The sequence below is a fragment of the Phyllobates terribilis genome, unplaced genomic scaffold (assembly GCF_046119375.1).
Source record: "Phyllobates terribilis strain yellow unplaced genomic scaffold, ASM4611937v1 Scaffold_7__3_contigs__length_470593459, whole genome shotgun sequence".
Classification (NCBI taxonomy): Eukaryota; Metazoa; Chordata; class Amphibia; order Anura; family Dendrobatidae; genus Phyllobates; species Phyllobates terribilis.
The window spans coordinates 293,261,307-293,278,244 of NW_027362767.1; the positions used below are offsets into that span (position 1 = coordinate 293,261,307).

Sequence of the window (16,938 nt, forward strand, 5' to 3'; positions counted from 1 at the left end):
CAGCTACGGAACCCTGAAGAGGAACAAGAAGACCATCGACCCGTAGAGGAAAGGGAAGATATGGTTAGTACTGTGCTCGGAGACTTCCCTCGGTCCTGGACTCAAGTCAATGGTGCAGTTGTGGTACCCGTCCTCACGTTCCTCCAACCAGCATCCCAAGTGCCTACGGAGCAACAGGTAGAGCTGGAAGAGCAGCCGGTCCAGGAGGCAGAAGACTCCACACAAGCAGAACAGGAGGATCAACCCTCTGCTTATAGTGAGCCTGCCGTACCCCTAGTGAGCCAAAGAGCCGGTAGACAGCTGCCCAGTTTACCCTTGACAGCTCCTACACCCTGTAGTTCAGGGCTAGACAGTCAGCTCCGTAGGTCCACTAGGGCCACTAGAGGCCAGTTACCCGCACGTTGGAGGATTTGAAGTGTATAAATTGTTTTATTTGTGGTTACCTGTTTTTCTTGTTGCTTGTGTATAATTATGTGTTTCTAGTTATTTATAGGAGTCCTTGGTGGATTTACCGGGAATCCTTGTACATGGTTGGAGCGTAACCTAGGAATGGACTAAAGACTGTTAAGGACTCGGGGCAGGACAGACCCCTACCTGGTTACGTCTCCCTGTTTTGGTGAAATGGACACCTTGCTTTTCTTCAAAAACTGCACCCGGTTGCGGACACGCCGTGACCATCTTTATATGTTTTTCTTGTTGTACTATTATTGTTTATACCTTGTTATGTTTAAAAATATGTTTAGTCCCGGAGTACTAAATTTCACTAGGGGGGAATGTGGCACCCCAGGGGTCTGGTTTCCACAGTAACAGCAATGTTATGTCTGAGAGCAGGTGGGAGGTCTCTTGGTCAGGAATCCTATGCATGCCACACCTCCTGCCCAGTCCTGGGAGGGGAAGGACTTCCCCTATATAAACCTAGGGCTGAGGCAGGGTTAGTGAGTAGAGAAGAAGTAGAGACAGAGAAGAGAAGCAGCATAGGAAGAAACAACAGGAGCTCTGTGGGAGCAGTGCTACAAGGAGTCAGGGGCTGGCAGCTACAGAGCTCGCCCTGACTGAGAAGCTATCACCGGACCCGGAGTCCGAGGCTGTGGGGACTAACTCCTATCCAGTAGCAGAAACCGACCGGCAGGGGATTTCAGGTCCTCTGGCCAAGAAACCCGAAGGCACGGTCATACGCGTGGGACCAGCACCGCCGTCGTGGAGCGGAAGCTACTAGAAGGCCCCGAGTCACCGGCCATACGGGTGAGCACCACACGGTACACTCAGGGATGTGGGCTACTTATACCCGCCTCTAGCAAGGTAGCCAGAAGAGTACAGTTAGTTTGGGAGGCCTACAACTCCGCCTGGCCAGGGGAGATCCCATCTGCTCAAGGACTGACCAGGCCCCAATCGCTAGCCAGTACTCCGGGAGGGTCTATCTTTGTCACCAGTAAAGACCCTGAACTACACCGTACCGTCTCCGAGTGGTTCCTGCTACCCCCATCATCCACGTCGGCTGCCCTGAGGCCATATCCCTCCCGTTGGGGGTGATACTATCACGCTGCACAATCCTACCACCGGCCTCAGCGGTCTGCCCTGCAGCGGCAGCTCCTTCGCTGCATTCAACGGGTGGCGTAGTCGTACAACATCTACCGCTAATACAGCGCCACTTAGTCTGACTCCCTGGGCACGGACCGGGTCACCGCCACGAGACTACAACCCTCAACAGATCCGGCTCCGGGTAAGCTCCCGCGTGCGCAACGCTGCGCGACACAGGCCCAGGGGTGCGTCATAAGGTGTGCTTAATTATTAGGCAACTTCCTTTCCTTTGGCAAAATGGGTCAGAAGAGAGATTTGACGGGCTCTGAAAAGTCCAAAATTGTGAGATGTCTTGCAGAGGGATGCAGCAGTCTTGAAATTTCCAAACTTTTGAAGCGTGATCACCGAACAATCAAGCGTTTCATGACAAATAGCCAACAGGGTCGCAAGAAGCATGTTGGCCAAAAAAGGCGCAAAATAACTGCCCATGAATTGAGGAAAATCGAGCGTGAAGTTGCCAAGATGCCATTCACCACCAGTTTTGCCATATTTCAGAGCTGCAACATTACTGAAGTGCGATACCAAGGGACATGGCCAAGGTAAGGAAGGCTGAAAAACGACCACCTTTGAATAAGAAACATAAGATAAAACGTCAAGAATGGGCCAAGAAATATCTTAAGACTGATTTTTCAAAGGTTTTATGGACTGATGAAATGAGAGTGACTCTTGATGGGCCAGATGTATGGGCCAGAGGCTGGATCAGTAAAGAGCAGAGAGCTCCACTCCAACTCAGACGCCAGCAAGGTGGAGGTGGGGTACTGGTATGGGCTGGTATCATCAAAGATGAACTTGTGGGACCTTTTCGGGTTGAGGATGGAGTGAAGCTCAACTCCCAGACCTACTGCCAGTTTCTGGAAGACAACTTCTTCAAGCAGTGGTACAGGAAGAAGTCGGTATCGTTCAAGAAAAACATGATTTTCAAGCAGGACAATGCTCCATCACATGCATCCAACTACTCCACAGCGTGGCTGGCCAGTAAAGATCTAAAAGAAGAAAAAATAATGACATGGCCCCCTTGTTCACCTGATCTGAACGCCATAGAGAACCTGTGGTCCATCATAAAATGTGAGTTCTACAGGGGGGGGAAACAGTACACCTCTCGGAACAGTGTCTGGGAGGCTGTGGTGGCTGCTGCACACAATGTTGATCGAAAACAGATCAAGCAACTGACAGAATCTATGGATGGAGGCTGTTGAGTGTCTTCACAAAGAAAGGTGGCTATATTCATCACTAATTTTTTTGTTTTTGCATGTCAGAAATGTTTATTTCTAAATTTTGTGCACTGATATTGGTTTACCTGGTGAAAATAAACAAGTGAGATGGGATTATATTTGGTTTTTATTAAGTTGCCTAATAATTCTGCACAGTAATAGTTACCTGCACAAACAGATATCCTCCTAAGATAGCCAAATCTAAAAAAAAACACTCCAACTTCCAAAAATATTAAGCTTGGATATTTATGAGTCTTTTGGGTTGATTGAGAACATAGTTGTTGATCAATAATAAAAATAATCCTCTAAAATACAACTTGCCTAATAATTCTGCACACAGTGTACATTAATAAACCTTGTGGGATTTAAGCAGTTAGAAAGAATCAGTGCAGTGCGGGGCTACACATACAGAATACAGCAATGCCCCATGGAGTGTGCCCCAGAAATCAGCAATTTTCAGACACCACACATATTATAACAAGCGCTGTAGAGACAGACGATTTCATGACAATGGCATTTGTCACATTTTGATGAACACATGATCAATTTCCCAATTCATAAACTATGTTTTGATCCCATGTTAATATTTGCATTGTATATAATGGTCATTACTTTCTAGTATCTGTTGCCCCATGTAGATACATCCAGAGAGTAAGTTGTTCAAATGGTGAGAAGTAAACTGGAAAGTAAGAACTTGGTTATAATTTATGAAATCTGTTAAATCCAATTTTTAAAAATATACCATTAATATAACTAAAATTATACTTGCAGTCCCACGTAAAAAAAAATTCTGCACCACTCATAAATCTCCGTACTTTCTTTGGGGTAACTGTCCACACCATATACTATGTAGATCCACAGCAAAGAAAATACAGGGCACCAGAGTTGCTTCCAATATTTATTGCATTATCAAAACCACCATGTAGGAAAAAAACGACATTTTGGACATAATAAGCCTTGGACATACAATGTAATCATGGCTGCAGAGTGGAATAATTTTTTTTTTATTAGCAATTAAAGTATTTGGTACCTACTGAGTTCACTTTTGTTAAAGAGAATCTGTCAGTAGTATCACCCCTCCTAAACCGTCTATATGGACATGTAGGTCATAGGAAGCTGAATAATATGATACCTTGATATCTGCGATCCGATGTCCTATTCTAGAGTAATCCGCATTTTTCTTATTTTATTATATGTAAATGATCTGTTCAGGACTATGGGCCGGACACTGATCTGTATGAGAATCTGCCTCCAGAGATTATTATAAATTAAAGGGGGCGTTACCAGTGTGATGTGTAACAGTTACCAGTGTGATGTCTAATGGTTACCAGTGTGATGTGTGATCTCACTGCAGAGCTGTGTGTGATTATACCTGACACATCTGCAGGTTCCTCTCACAGGCAGACAGGGTTGCAATATTGTTACAATACAGCAGAGCTGTAAGAGCTGCAAAAAATGTGTTTGCAAGAAGAGAAAGTTCAGTTCAGCTGTTCTGTGTTAGCTACATGTCTCACACTGGTAACTGCCCCTTTTATTAAAAATAAGCTCTGGAGGTAGATCCTCAGGGAGATCTATGTCCGGCTCATAGTTCTGAACCGCTCATTTACATATAAGAAAAACGTGGATTTCTCTGGAATAAAGTATCAAATCCTACATGCCCGTATAGACGGCTTCAGAGGGTTGATTCTACCGACAGATTCCCTTTAAGTTCAAGAGTTCAAGTGGGTGTTATCAGATAGTTTTCACTGGGGGAGTGTACTTCTGCCCCTTGTATGAGTCACGCAATCGTAAATAGGCTGCAAGACTCAAAGGTAAGAAGAACACGCCCTCATCATCAGCTTAGCACAGGTTTTCATGTTTGTGAAATGTAATCACACTTATGTCTGCTGTACTAAGGCAACTTGTAATCACTCTGTAGTAACATCAGGGCTGCCATTAGATCTTACACAGGAGTTATGTGCCTGTTCTGGACTATTCCCGTGTGACATGTAATGAGACCCTGTTCTTATCTCGGTGCAGAGAGATTACAACAGACATAAGTGTGATCACTAACACATCTCTGGACAGACAGTGGAGGGGGAGGGCCAGTAGAATAGAGGTGACAGTGCTATTAGTGGAGGAGAGCTAATAGAAGGGTTTGTAATGTGACACAGCTAAACTCTGCTGCATTGCCCCTCCCCCATATGAACCTTATCTGAAAGGTGTTAAGGCCCCGTCACACTAAGCGATGCAGCAGCGATCCCGACAACGATACGACCTGTCAGGGATCGTTGCTGCATCGCTAATACATCGCTGGTGAGCTGTCAAACAGGCAGGCTCACCAGCGATCAGGGGAGCAACGATATCGTGGAAAGAATCGTTCCACGATGTCCTGCTCCCGTTACCAGCCTGCTGCAAGCAGGAGCAGGCTGGTAACTATGGTAAACATCGGGTTACTAAGTGCGCGTGTGCCCCTAGTAACCCGCTGTTTACCATGGATACCACTCTGCTACCGTGCGCTGGAGCCTCCGCTCACAGTAGCAGAGTGGTATCTATGGTAAACAGCGGGTTACTAAGTGCGCGCGTGCCCCTAGTAACCCGATGTTTACCATGGTTACCAGCCAGATCGTTGGTCCCGCTGGTCACACACAGCGATGTGTGCTGGCCAGCGGGAGGCCAACGACCAAAAAATGGTCCAGGACACTTTGCAACGATCAGCGACCTCACAGCAGGGGCCTGATCGTTGCAAAGTGTCACACATAGCGACATCGCTGGTGAGGTCGCTGGTGAGTCACCAAAACCGTGACACAGCAGCGATCTCGCTAGCGATATCGCTTAGTGTGACGGGGCCTTTAGTCATCTGTGCTTTCTAATCATGCAGGAGATTAGATGAGGAGATCAGGGCTGTATCATTACATCTCATGCACTGAGAGGCCTGCTTTAATCTATAGTGGGGGGGCATGCTTGTGACGTAACAGCTTCTTATGTTAATCAGCCAGATGTCTAGATTTGTTAAGCCAAGAGAAATACAGTATTGTGTTTGTGTTGAATTGTGAATGTATGTGTCTTTCTGTGGCTGGTGAAGAAGGACATACTATTATGTGTATAAACCTGAATGTTGACTTCTCTTGGTTTCGAAACAATAATGTTTGTTAATATGCTAATTGCATATTGTACTAAAGCCAGCTAGATGTTGATTTACAAGAGCCCCCTGCTATACCAACTATGTAAATTGATTAAATGCTCAAACAATGAGACCTGAGCCCCGTGAAATAATGCCCTCCTTAATCCTTGCCCTGTGGATGTGTACTTGAAAGGACAGTTTAAGGGACATATTTAATGGCCATATGCCTCTGTATCAGTCAGAATGGACAAAGAGAATTGAAAGAGAGAATCAAAGATCAGTCAGACTCTTCTGCACATCAGCTTGGTAGCCTGGCTTTATCCAGGGAGACACAAATTGGGATTCTACATGATTCTGGCCTAAGAGTACACTGTCCTGACTGGAAGGATACGGATCTGCTCCATTGACCATCAGAGAACCCATGGATACATTTGGGGGAACGAGGTTGGGACAATGAGGTCACCTGGCCCCATGGATATGTTGTTTGGGGTTGCCAGGTAGGACCCTCCGGTCACATGGAACCCATGGAGACATTCAGGGAAGCTATATTGGAACCAGCCGGTCATCTGGCCCCTGAAAACTCTCAGAGAAGCCAGGGTGGGACCCTCAGGTCTCCTGGCCTTGTACCTCGATGGACTGTCAGGTTCCTAAGCTTGCCGCTATCTTCTCTCTGTGGGGGCCCGCCAAAATCAGGGGGCCACTGGTTGAGGTAGTTGGCCTTGGCAGACCCAAAGTTGCAGCTGTTCTATTCCCAGGCGGGCAGAGCAGATGGGTGAGACTGTGTAATGTTGTACCATTTTGTGAATTAGCTGGGACTGTACTATGTGTTTATTGTCCGTTTGGTGGTTCAATAAAATATTGCCACACTGTTTTACCTTCACCCTGTGTTGTCTGAGTAGTATTATGCCCACGGAAGACCCCGTGTCTTCACACTGCTCTTTCTCCAGCATATTGCTGCCTACTTATGATTAGTCAACATCATACAGAAGGTTTAAAATACACACCCCCAGTGAAAACTATCTGATAAAACTCACTTGGATCTATATAAAATCAAGGCAGTAGATACCAAATAGAGAATAAAGGAAAAAGTTAAAAAAAATAAAAAAAAATGTTTTATTCTGCTCTGCAGCCACTATTACGTGGTTTGTCCAGTTCAGCATGAAAAATTTGGTGAAAGGTCCTTTTTATAGCAATAAATGCAAGAATTAACAGACTTATCCTTACAATTGAAATTCCTTTTTAAAGCTCCCTTCTGTCTTACATTTTCTTTAAACAAAAAAGACTGAACGTAATTTCCAAAACAAGAAAGAGGTGTGTACAGGTGCTTACTAGGAGCAGCCATCTCCATATACAACAAAGAAATAAAGTAGCACTCTGTAACGATAAGTATGCAAACATGGAATATATGAAATTTGAATTGCATTACTGCTCTAGAAAATAAAAATAAGTGAGAAGTCTTACACATAAATTGGCCAATTCATGTGTACCCCGAAGCCACGGTAAAGCGTTTCTCGTTACCAGGACCTACCTGCGCTCAGCGAGCGGTGTCCTGTCACTCCCTGAGCTCAGTGGAGGTCCGAGGCACGCTCTCTGAAGCACGTCATTCTCCCAGACTTCTCAGCGTGAGCGGTTGCATGGATTACAGCGGGGAACACTTAGGACAGGTGAGTATAAGGATTTTTTTTTTTCTTATTTTTACAGTTGGAGACAGCAAGAGTAGACTACTACTCTCAACATTGTTCCCTGCTGGTGCTGATTGCAGTGCCAGCTTGGAACAACGATGGCGGCAGCGTTTATATGGATAGACCTTCTGTCTGAGCACTCCGCCTCTAAGCCACAGGCGGTTTTAATTACCGCAGGTTCTTAATTTCCCACACACATGCAGACTTTAGTCTCTAAGAGAGTATTCACATTGGTAGGTTCCTGGTAACGTGAAACGCCTTATCATGGCTACCAGGTACACATGAATTGGCCAATTTATGCGCTAAGATTTCTCAGTTATTTCTGTTTTCTAGAGCAGTAATGGAATTCAAATTTCATATATTTCATGTTCACATACTTAGCGTTGCAGAGTGCTACTTTATTTGTTAGTTACATTATCTCTAGTTATGTTTGTCTTTGATGTAGGAGTCATGCATATTACCGTATTGTGCAAACTCTAGGTTGTGCAGCCCTCTAATAAAGTGCCCATAGAATTCTATGGAGCTCTGTTGTACGTTGGAGTGCCATCAGGAGCGTTCATAAGTGTGCATTGGGAGACTTGGATTCTGTATGAAGAATTTCCTCTAAGAAGGATAACCCTCTTAAAATTGAGCACACAGAATGCCTGTAGTACAGTGCTGGCCCACATTTACTAAACAGTAGTTTGCACATACAGTATGAGATCATTGATGGCCCGAAGACTGCAAGGACACATCAGACATCAGAGCAGAAACCCCAACACTGAGATCTTCACAAAAGCAGAATTTTATTGAGCGACATAGCGTCTTTTTGTGATTCAGTAAACGTCTGGCTGAAAGTGCTGGATTTTTTTGTTCTGACATTTATAAGTGATTTACACCAGTGTTTGATATAAAATGTGGCAAATACAAGTTTGTGTAAAAAAAAAATAAAATCTTTTCTCATCTGTCACCAAATTTCAAAAAGTGACTATAAAGGGTGAGACGATTTTCCATTGAGTGGCCAGGGTCGTCCAGTTTTAGTCAATTTAATTGAAAAGGAAGCCTGAAAATGCCCTCAGATTGGCTTATATCAGGCATACATTTGATTTTCTGACTTACAGTTGAAACCAGAAGTTTCCATACACTATATAAAAAGACACATGTGCAGGTTTTTCTCAATATCTGACATGAAATCAGAATAAACCTTTCCCGTTTTAGGTCAATTAGGATTACCATAATGTTTATTATTTGCCAAATGCCAGAATAATGAGAGAGAGAGAAAGTTTTCAGGCATTTTTATTACTTACTGCAAAGTCAAAAGTTTACATACAGTAAGATTACTATGCCTTTTAACAATTCTGGACTGCCCATATGATGATGTCATGTGTTTGGAAGCTTCTTTTTTGGCAACATCTGAGTTAATTAGAGGCACAGCTGTGGATGTATTTTAGATAGCCCCAGATTTGGTGCAAATCATCCCAACGACCTTCTTGCTTAATTGGCACTGCTATATGCATGAGGCCCTTGGTGAAAAGCAGCGCTGATAGCAGCCTTAACAGGTGTCACTAAGATTTCCCAAAAACAGAGATGACTTAAATATCTAAATAAAGTAAAAAAATAATGAAACATGACTGTTTTATTCCAAAAATAGCGTCATGCTTGTACATAGACTGTCTGGTATTGCAGCTCAGCCCAATCACCGTGGTACTGTTTCTTTAAGAAATCCACCATATTTTTCTAACTTCATACAACTCCTGTTTTATTTTAGGGGGGGGGGGGGGGTGCTTTGTATTTGTTCAATGTAAAAGTCTAGCCGCCAGTTATCTTGAAAGAGGATGACATGTGACCAAACATGACTGTGCTAGGGATCCTGTGTGAAATGTGCGGGTGGCGTGTTACCCCAGGTGGAGATAGAGCGAGGTCCCCATCCTGGCTATTGTACAGGGCAGCGCCGTGACTCCTCTTTTGATAAGAAACTTTTTGATGCTCCTATAGGAAGCAGGGTTTGCGGTGCTATGCGGCACAGTGTTGTTCTTGGCATGAAAGATGTTATGAAATGGGAGTTAGAGAACAGGCTGGTACATGAAGATGCTGCAGGCAGGCCGGTACAAGACAAGTGGGGATGACAGGAGGACAGGTTGTGCAGGTGTGACACCTTAAAAGGGGAGATCTCTTTCATGTTTGATCATTTGCTTTGCAGGTCTTTCTGCTTGATTCCAGGAGAAGCATGAACATTGGCATCTTCCTGAAGCAGTTCAAAAGGTAACAATGAGGAGCAGGGTCGGACTGGGGTGTCTGGGGCCCACAGGGAGAACTGACTCTAGGGGCCACCTACAGCCATATGCAAATATCTGTTATCCGCTATCCCTGTTATAGTGGAGCATTGACTGGCGGCTCCTGCACATCTACTGTGCGACACTAACTGGGATGTACAATTACGGTAGTTTGCATTAAAGGGGTTCTTTGGTTAAAACAAGTTATCACCGATCCATGGGATCCACAGGATCGGTGATCACTTATTGATCGTTTGGGTCCGAGCATTGGAAAACGCGCCTATCAGATGAATAGGGAAGTTTCATCCCTGACAGGACACTTATCCCCATTTTAAAATGCAGCTTCCAAAAAAGAGCAGCGCTCACAGTCACTGAGGGAATGACTGGATGAGTGGTCGCATCTCACATGCTGCCTCAGTCTATTGGGGAGAAAAGCTCCACATTCTGCCGATTGTGTCCCAGCGGTCAGACCCCCACCAATCAATATTATCACTGATCCTGTGGAGAGGTGATTACTTGTTTTCACCAGAGAACCCCTGTAAGTGCATCTCTGCCGCTCTGGTCCAAGTATTTAATCTCTAAGGCCTCGGCCCCACTATCAGTATTTGGTCAGTATTCGGTCAGTATTTTTTCTCAGGAGTGGGAGCCAAAACCAGGTGAGGAACAATCAGAGAAAAGGTATAATAGAAACAAGTCACCAATTCTGCATTTATCACCCACTCCTGGTTTTGGCAGCGACTCCTGAGAAAAAATACTAACCAAATACTAATGGTGGGGCTGTGGCCTAATGGAAAAAAATCTTTTCATAGTTAATATCAGCAAGAACAAAATGACTGCCATACACAACACAGTCCACTATATCAACACCAATAATACCACATACAAAAGGGACAAATATCGCCACACCATGACTAGATCACATATTACCACCACATAGTGACCGAATAATACCACATACAAGGAACAAATACGGCCACACCATGACCAGACCACATATTACCACCCCAAAGTGACCAAATACTACAATACTGATCATGAATACAAACCACAATACTAACAACACTGTTATTACCACCAGCGACATTATACACAGGAGCTCTGTATATAGTGTCAGTGTACAGGTAATACAGGGATCACCAGTGACATTATACACAGGAGCTCTGTATATAGTGTACAGTGTACAGGTAATACAGTGACCACCAGTGACATTATACACTGGAGCTCAGTATATAGTGTCAGTGTACAGGTAATACAGGGTTCACCAGTGACATTATACACAGGAGCTCTGTATATAGTGTCAGTGTACAGGTAATACAGTGATCACCAGTGACATTATACACTGGAGCTCTGTATTTAGTGTACAGGTATTACAGTGGTCACCAGTGACATTATACACAGGAGCTCTGTACATAGTGTATAGTGTACAGGTAATACAGTGATCACCAGTGACATTATACACAGGAGCTCTGTATATAGTGTACAGGTAATACAGTGGTCACCAGTGACATTATACACAAGAGCTCTGTATATAGTGTACAGGTAATACAGTGGTCACCAGTGACATTATACACAGGAGCTCTGTACATAGTGTATAGTGTACAGGTAATACAGTTGTCACCAGTGACATTATACACAGGAGCTCTGTATATAGTGTACAGGTAATACAGTGGTCACCAGTGACATTATACACAGGAGCTCTGTATATAGTGTACAGGTAATACAGTGGTCACCAGTGACATTATACACAGGAGCTCTGTATATAGTGTATAGTGTACATGTAATACAGGGATCACCAGTGACCTTATACACAGGAGCTCTGTATATAGTGTCAGTGTACAGGTAATACAGTGATCACCAGTGACATTATACACTGGAGCTCTGTATATAGTGTACAGGTAATACAGTGGTCACCAGCGACATTATACACAGAAGCTCTGTATATAGTGTATACACAATACAGTGATCACCAGTGACATACACAGGAGTTCTGTATATACTATATACACACGTGGTCAGAATTGTTGGTACCCCTCGTTTAATGAAAGAAAAACCCACAATGGTCACAGAAATAACTTGAATCTGACAAAAGTAATAATAAATTAAAAATCTATGAAAATGAACAAATGAAAGTCAGACATTGCTTTTCTGCTTCCACTGAATTTAAAAAAAATTAAACTCATGAAATAGGCCTGGACAGAAATGATGGTACCCCTGAAAATAATGTGACAAAAGGGACATGTTAAATCAAGTTGTGTCCACTAATTAGCATCACAGGTGTCTACAATCTTGTAATCAGTCAGTGGGCTTGTATATAGGGCTACAGATACTCACTGTGTTGTTTGGTGACATGGTGTGTACCACACTCAACATGACCAGAGGAAACAAAGGAAAGAGTTGTTTCAGGAGATTAGAAAGAAAATTATAGAAAAGCATGTTAAAAGGTAAAGGTTATAAGACCATCTCCAAGCAGCTTGATGTTCCTGTGACTACAGGTGCACATATTATTCAGAAATTTAAGATCCATGGGACTGTAGCCAACCTCCCTGGACGTGGCCGCAGGAGGAAAATTGATGACAAATCAAAGAGACGGATAATATGAATGGTAACAACAGAGTCCAGGAAAACTTCTAAAGAGATTAAAGGTGAACTTCAAGCTCAAGGAACATCAGTGTCAGATCGTACTATCCACCGTTGTTTGATCCAAAGTGAACTTCATGTAAGACGACCAAGGAGAACACCATTTTTGAAAAAAAAAATAGTAAAAAAGCCAGACTGGAATTTGCCAAACTACATGTTGACAAGCCACAAAGCTTCTGGGAGAATGTACTATGGACAGATGAGACAAAAATGGAAGTTTTTGGCAAGGCACATCAGTTCTATGTTCACAGATGGAAAAATGAAGCATATCAAGAAAAGAACACTGTCCCTACTGTGAAACATGGGGGAGGCTGTTATGCTCTGGGGCTGCTTTGCTGCATCTGGTACAGGGTGTCTTGAATCTGTGCAGGGTACAATGAAATCTCAAGACTATCAAAGGATTCTAGAGAGAAATGTGCTGCCCAGTGTCAGAAAGCTTGGTCTCAGTCGCAGGTCATGGGTCTTGCAACAGGATAATGACCCAAAACACACAGCTAAAAACACCCAAGAATGGCTAAGAGGAAAACATTAGACTATTCTGAAGTGGCCTTCTATGAGCCCTGACCTAAATCCTATTGAGCATCTTTGGAAAGAGCTGAAACATGCCGTCTGGAGAAGGCAACCTTCACACACAAGACAACTGGAGCAGTTTGCTCATGAGGAGTGAGCCAAAATAGCTGTCGAGAGGTGCAGAAGTCTCATTGACTGTTACAGGAATGGTTTGATTGCAGTGATTGCCTCAAAAGGTTGTTCAACAAAATATTAAGTTAAGAAGAACCATCATTTCTGTCCAGGCCTATTTCATGAGTTTAATTTTTTTTTTAATTCTGTGGAAGCAGAAAATCAATGACTGACTTTCATTTGTTCATTTTCAAAAATTTGTAATTTATCAGATTCAAGTTATTTCTGTGACCATTGTGGGTTTTTCTTTCATTAAACGAGGGGTACCAACAATTTTGACCACGTGTGTAGTGTAAGTGTACATGTAATACACTGACTCACCAGTGATGTCTCTAGGTGAAGTCCTTCATCTTCGCTTTTCTTCTTCATCTGGCACAGACAGCCATCACTTCTTCCAGCCAGGAATCATCTCTGCAGAAAATAACACACAGTTATCAATAACTGATCTCTTCTAGAGAATATTCCCACTTCCCCCCCCCCCCCCAACTTCTACACTACACCAGTTGAAGAAAAAAAGCAACATAGTGCCGTCCTGCGCAGTAACAGGACCCCTCTTTTGTCCCATCCCATGGAAAACAATTTCCTAAAAAGTAAATTAGATTACAGAAGTAATAATGTAATAATAATAATTGGAATCTAAAGTTATAATGTTCCCCACTGGTCACCATAAACTAATAAAGTATGTTCCTCAATCTGGCTCCCAAACAGTAATTAAGTCCCTTGTGTAGCCAGGCACCCCCATATGTCCCTTCTGGCCACCATTTGTCTAGTGTGACCCCTCCATATATTTATCCTAGCACACGTGTATCGAGCCTGCCCCTTCCCATATACCCATCCTAGCCCCCCCATGTGGCCAGTCTGCCCCCCCCACATATCCATCCTTGCCTCCATGTTTCCAGCCTGTGCCCCCATATATCCCCCCCATATATCCTCCATGTGTCCAGCCTGCCCTCTACATATCCATCCTGGCCTCCATGTGTCCAGCCTCCCCCCTCATATATCCATACTGCCCTTACCCCCTGCATATATCCATCCTGACACCCCCCATATATCCAGCGTGCCCCTCCATATATTTATGCTAGCCCATGTGTATCGAGCCCCCCCCCACATATTCATCCTAGCCCCCCATGTGTCCAGCCTGTCCCCCCCCCATATATCCATCCTGGCTTCCATGTGTTCAGCCTGCCTGCCCCATATATCCATCCTGACCTCCATGAGTCCAGCTTGCCCCCCCCATATATCCATCCTGGCCTCCATGAGTCCAGCCTGCCCCCCCATATATCCATCCTGCCCCCCATATATCCATCCTGGCCTCCATGTGTCCAGCCTGCCCCCCCATATACCCATCCTGCCCACCCCCCTTTGCCTGGGTCCAGCCAGGGTTCCCCCTTGTGTGTCCAGCCAGGGCCCCCCCTTGTGTGTCCAGCCAGGGCTCCCCCTTGTGTGTCCAGCCAGGGCTCGCCCCCTTGTGTGTCCAACCAGGGCCCCCCTTGTGTGTCCAGCCGGGCCCCCCCTTGCATGTCCAGCCAGGGTTCCCCCTTGCGTGTCCAGCCAGGGACCCCCTTGCGTATCCAGCCAGGGCTCCCCCCTCGTGTGTCCAGCTTGGCCCGCCTCGTGTGTCCAGCCAGAGTTTCCCCTCGTGTGTCCATCCAGGCTTCCCCCCTTGTGTGTCCATCCAGGGTTCCCCCCTTATGTGTCCCGCCAGGGCTCCCCCCTTGTGTGTCCCGCCAGGGCTCCCCCCTTGTGTGTCCCGCCAGGGTTCCCCCCTTGTGTGTTCCGCCAGGGTTCCCCCTTGTGTGTCCAGCCAGGGTTCCCCCCTTGTGTGTCCAGTCAGCTACCCCCTTGTGTGTCCAGCCTGGCTACCCCCTTGTGTGTCCAGCCTGGCTGCCCCCTTGTGTGTCTGTCCAGCTGGGCCCCCCCTTGTGTGTCCAGCTGGGCCCCCCCTTGTGTGTCCAGCTGGGCCCCCCCTTGTGTGTTCATCCAGTGTTCCCCCTTGTGTGTACAGCCAGGGCCCCTCCTTGTGTGTCCAGTCGGCTCCCACCTTGTGTGTCCAGCTGGGCCCCCCCTTGTGTGTCCAGCCAGGGTTCCCCCCTTGTGTGTCCATCCAGGACCACCGCTTTTGTGTCCAGTTGGCTCCCCCCTTGTATGTCCAGCCAGCCTACCCCCTTGTGTGTCCAGCTGGGCCCCCTTCTTGTGTGTCCAGCTGGGCCCCCTTCTTGTGTGTCCAGCTGGGCCCCCTTCTTGTGTGTCCAGCTGGGCCCCCCCCTTGTGTGTCCAGCTGGGCCCCCCCCTTGTGTGTCCAGCTGGCCCCCCCCTTGTGTGTCCAGCTGGGCCCCCCCCTTGTGTGTCCAGCTGGGCCCCCCCTTGTGTGTCCATCTGGCCCCCGCCTTGTGTGTCCAGCCAGTGGGTCCAGACCAACACACACACCTCTTACCTTTCTGCGCTCCCGTGCGGTGTCCTCCTTCTCCTGAGTTGCGCGCCTCCTTCACAGCAGGCGCATGACGATGACGTCATACGCCGGCCGGCGAAGGGAGACACGCAGCTTCAGCGGCTTCACTGGGACGTGCGCCGCGGTGGTTCAGGTAATGAACGCTGCGTGCGCGCGTCCCTGCATACACTGTGCCTGCGCTTTTAAAGGGCCCGTGCCCCTTAAAACCGCAGGATTTTTTTTTTGTTCTCTTCTCCCCCCTCTACTCTGCAGCAGGGGGCGGGGCCCACCGGGAAATTTCCCGGTATCCCGCCAGCCCAGACCGACCCTGATGAGGAGTTCCAAACGGCATAAATCACATCATTCTGTTATATAGTAATTCATTTGTGCCATGGAGGTTGATTTCCTGCATTTTTGCAACAAGCTTAGAGTCAGGGAAATGCATTATAGCAAACCATCGACTGAGAGCAACAGATCAGAAGGAATTTGAGTCTCTGATGTAAGAAGAAAAATATCTCCATTCATTCACAATGACAGAAATCGTTTAACTGCAATACTCCTTTAAAGGGAATCACCAGGTTTTTCCCACCTAACTTGAGAGCAGTATAATGTAGAGACAGAGACCCTGATTCCAGCGAAGTGTCACTTACTGAGCTGCTTAGTGTACTTTTGATGAAATCCCTATTTTATCACCAGATTATCACTAAAGGACTAGTAAATCAGCTGCCATGTAGTCCTCCATATTCATGAGCTCTGTATAACCCTGCCCCATCACTGATTGGCAGCTTTCTGCCTATGCACAGTGTACACAGAAAGCAGCCAATCAGTGTTGTGGGCGGGGTTATACAGAGCTCAGCATTCAGAGAACTGCTAGATCTGCAGCAGAGAAAACTTTGTATCAAAACTACAACAAGCAGCCCAATAAGTGATACATCACTGCAATCAGGGTCTCTGTCTCTACATTATACTTCTCTCAGATCGGGTAGTAATAACCTGGTGACAGATTCCCTTTAACTTTCTGCTACTTTTCGGCACAACTCAACATCAGAGATGTAATCAGGGTAAAGAAGACGTGCGGATTCAGATGTATCACGTTCATTGTCAGACCACAGAGTTCTGCATCTTGCTGACACTTTCACTGTAAAAATATTTGAGAATGAATCACAACCAAGTAACCTCTGGGGTTCTGGCACGTGTCCGTAAGGATGAGCAGTAATACAGGGGCGGCTGTCGGATGCCTCTTTCTGTGATGTCATGCAGCAGCAATGTTGGCACTGTTACACCGCTTTCCCACATGGCTAGGAACATTGTTAATAGTTATTTTAAGCAAATATCATTATTTTACTACATATCTCTATTTATGAGA

At 45.6% G+C, this 16,938-nt stretch overlaps 1 protein-coding gene across 1 annotated transcript in view; it reads left to right on the plus strand.

Annotated features, from left to right (window-relative positions):
* LOC141154679 (uncharacterized) overlaps positions 1-16,938 on the plus strand; it is a 92,652-nt gene that overhangs the window by 24,796 nt on the left and 50,918 nt on the right. Inside the window, exon 3 of the mRNA XM_073641001.1 lies at positions 9,754-9,815. Within this exon, the coding sequence (XP_073497102.1) occupies positions 9,754-9,815 (62 nt within the window). The remainder of the gene's footprint in view (positions 1-9,753; positions 9,816-16,938) is intronic.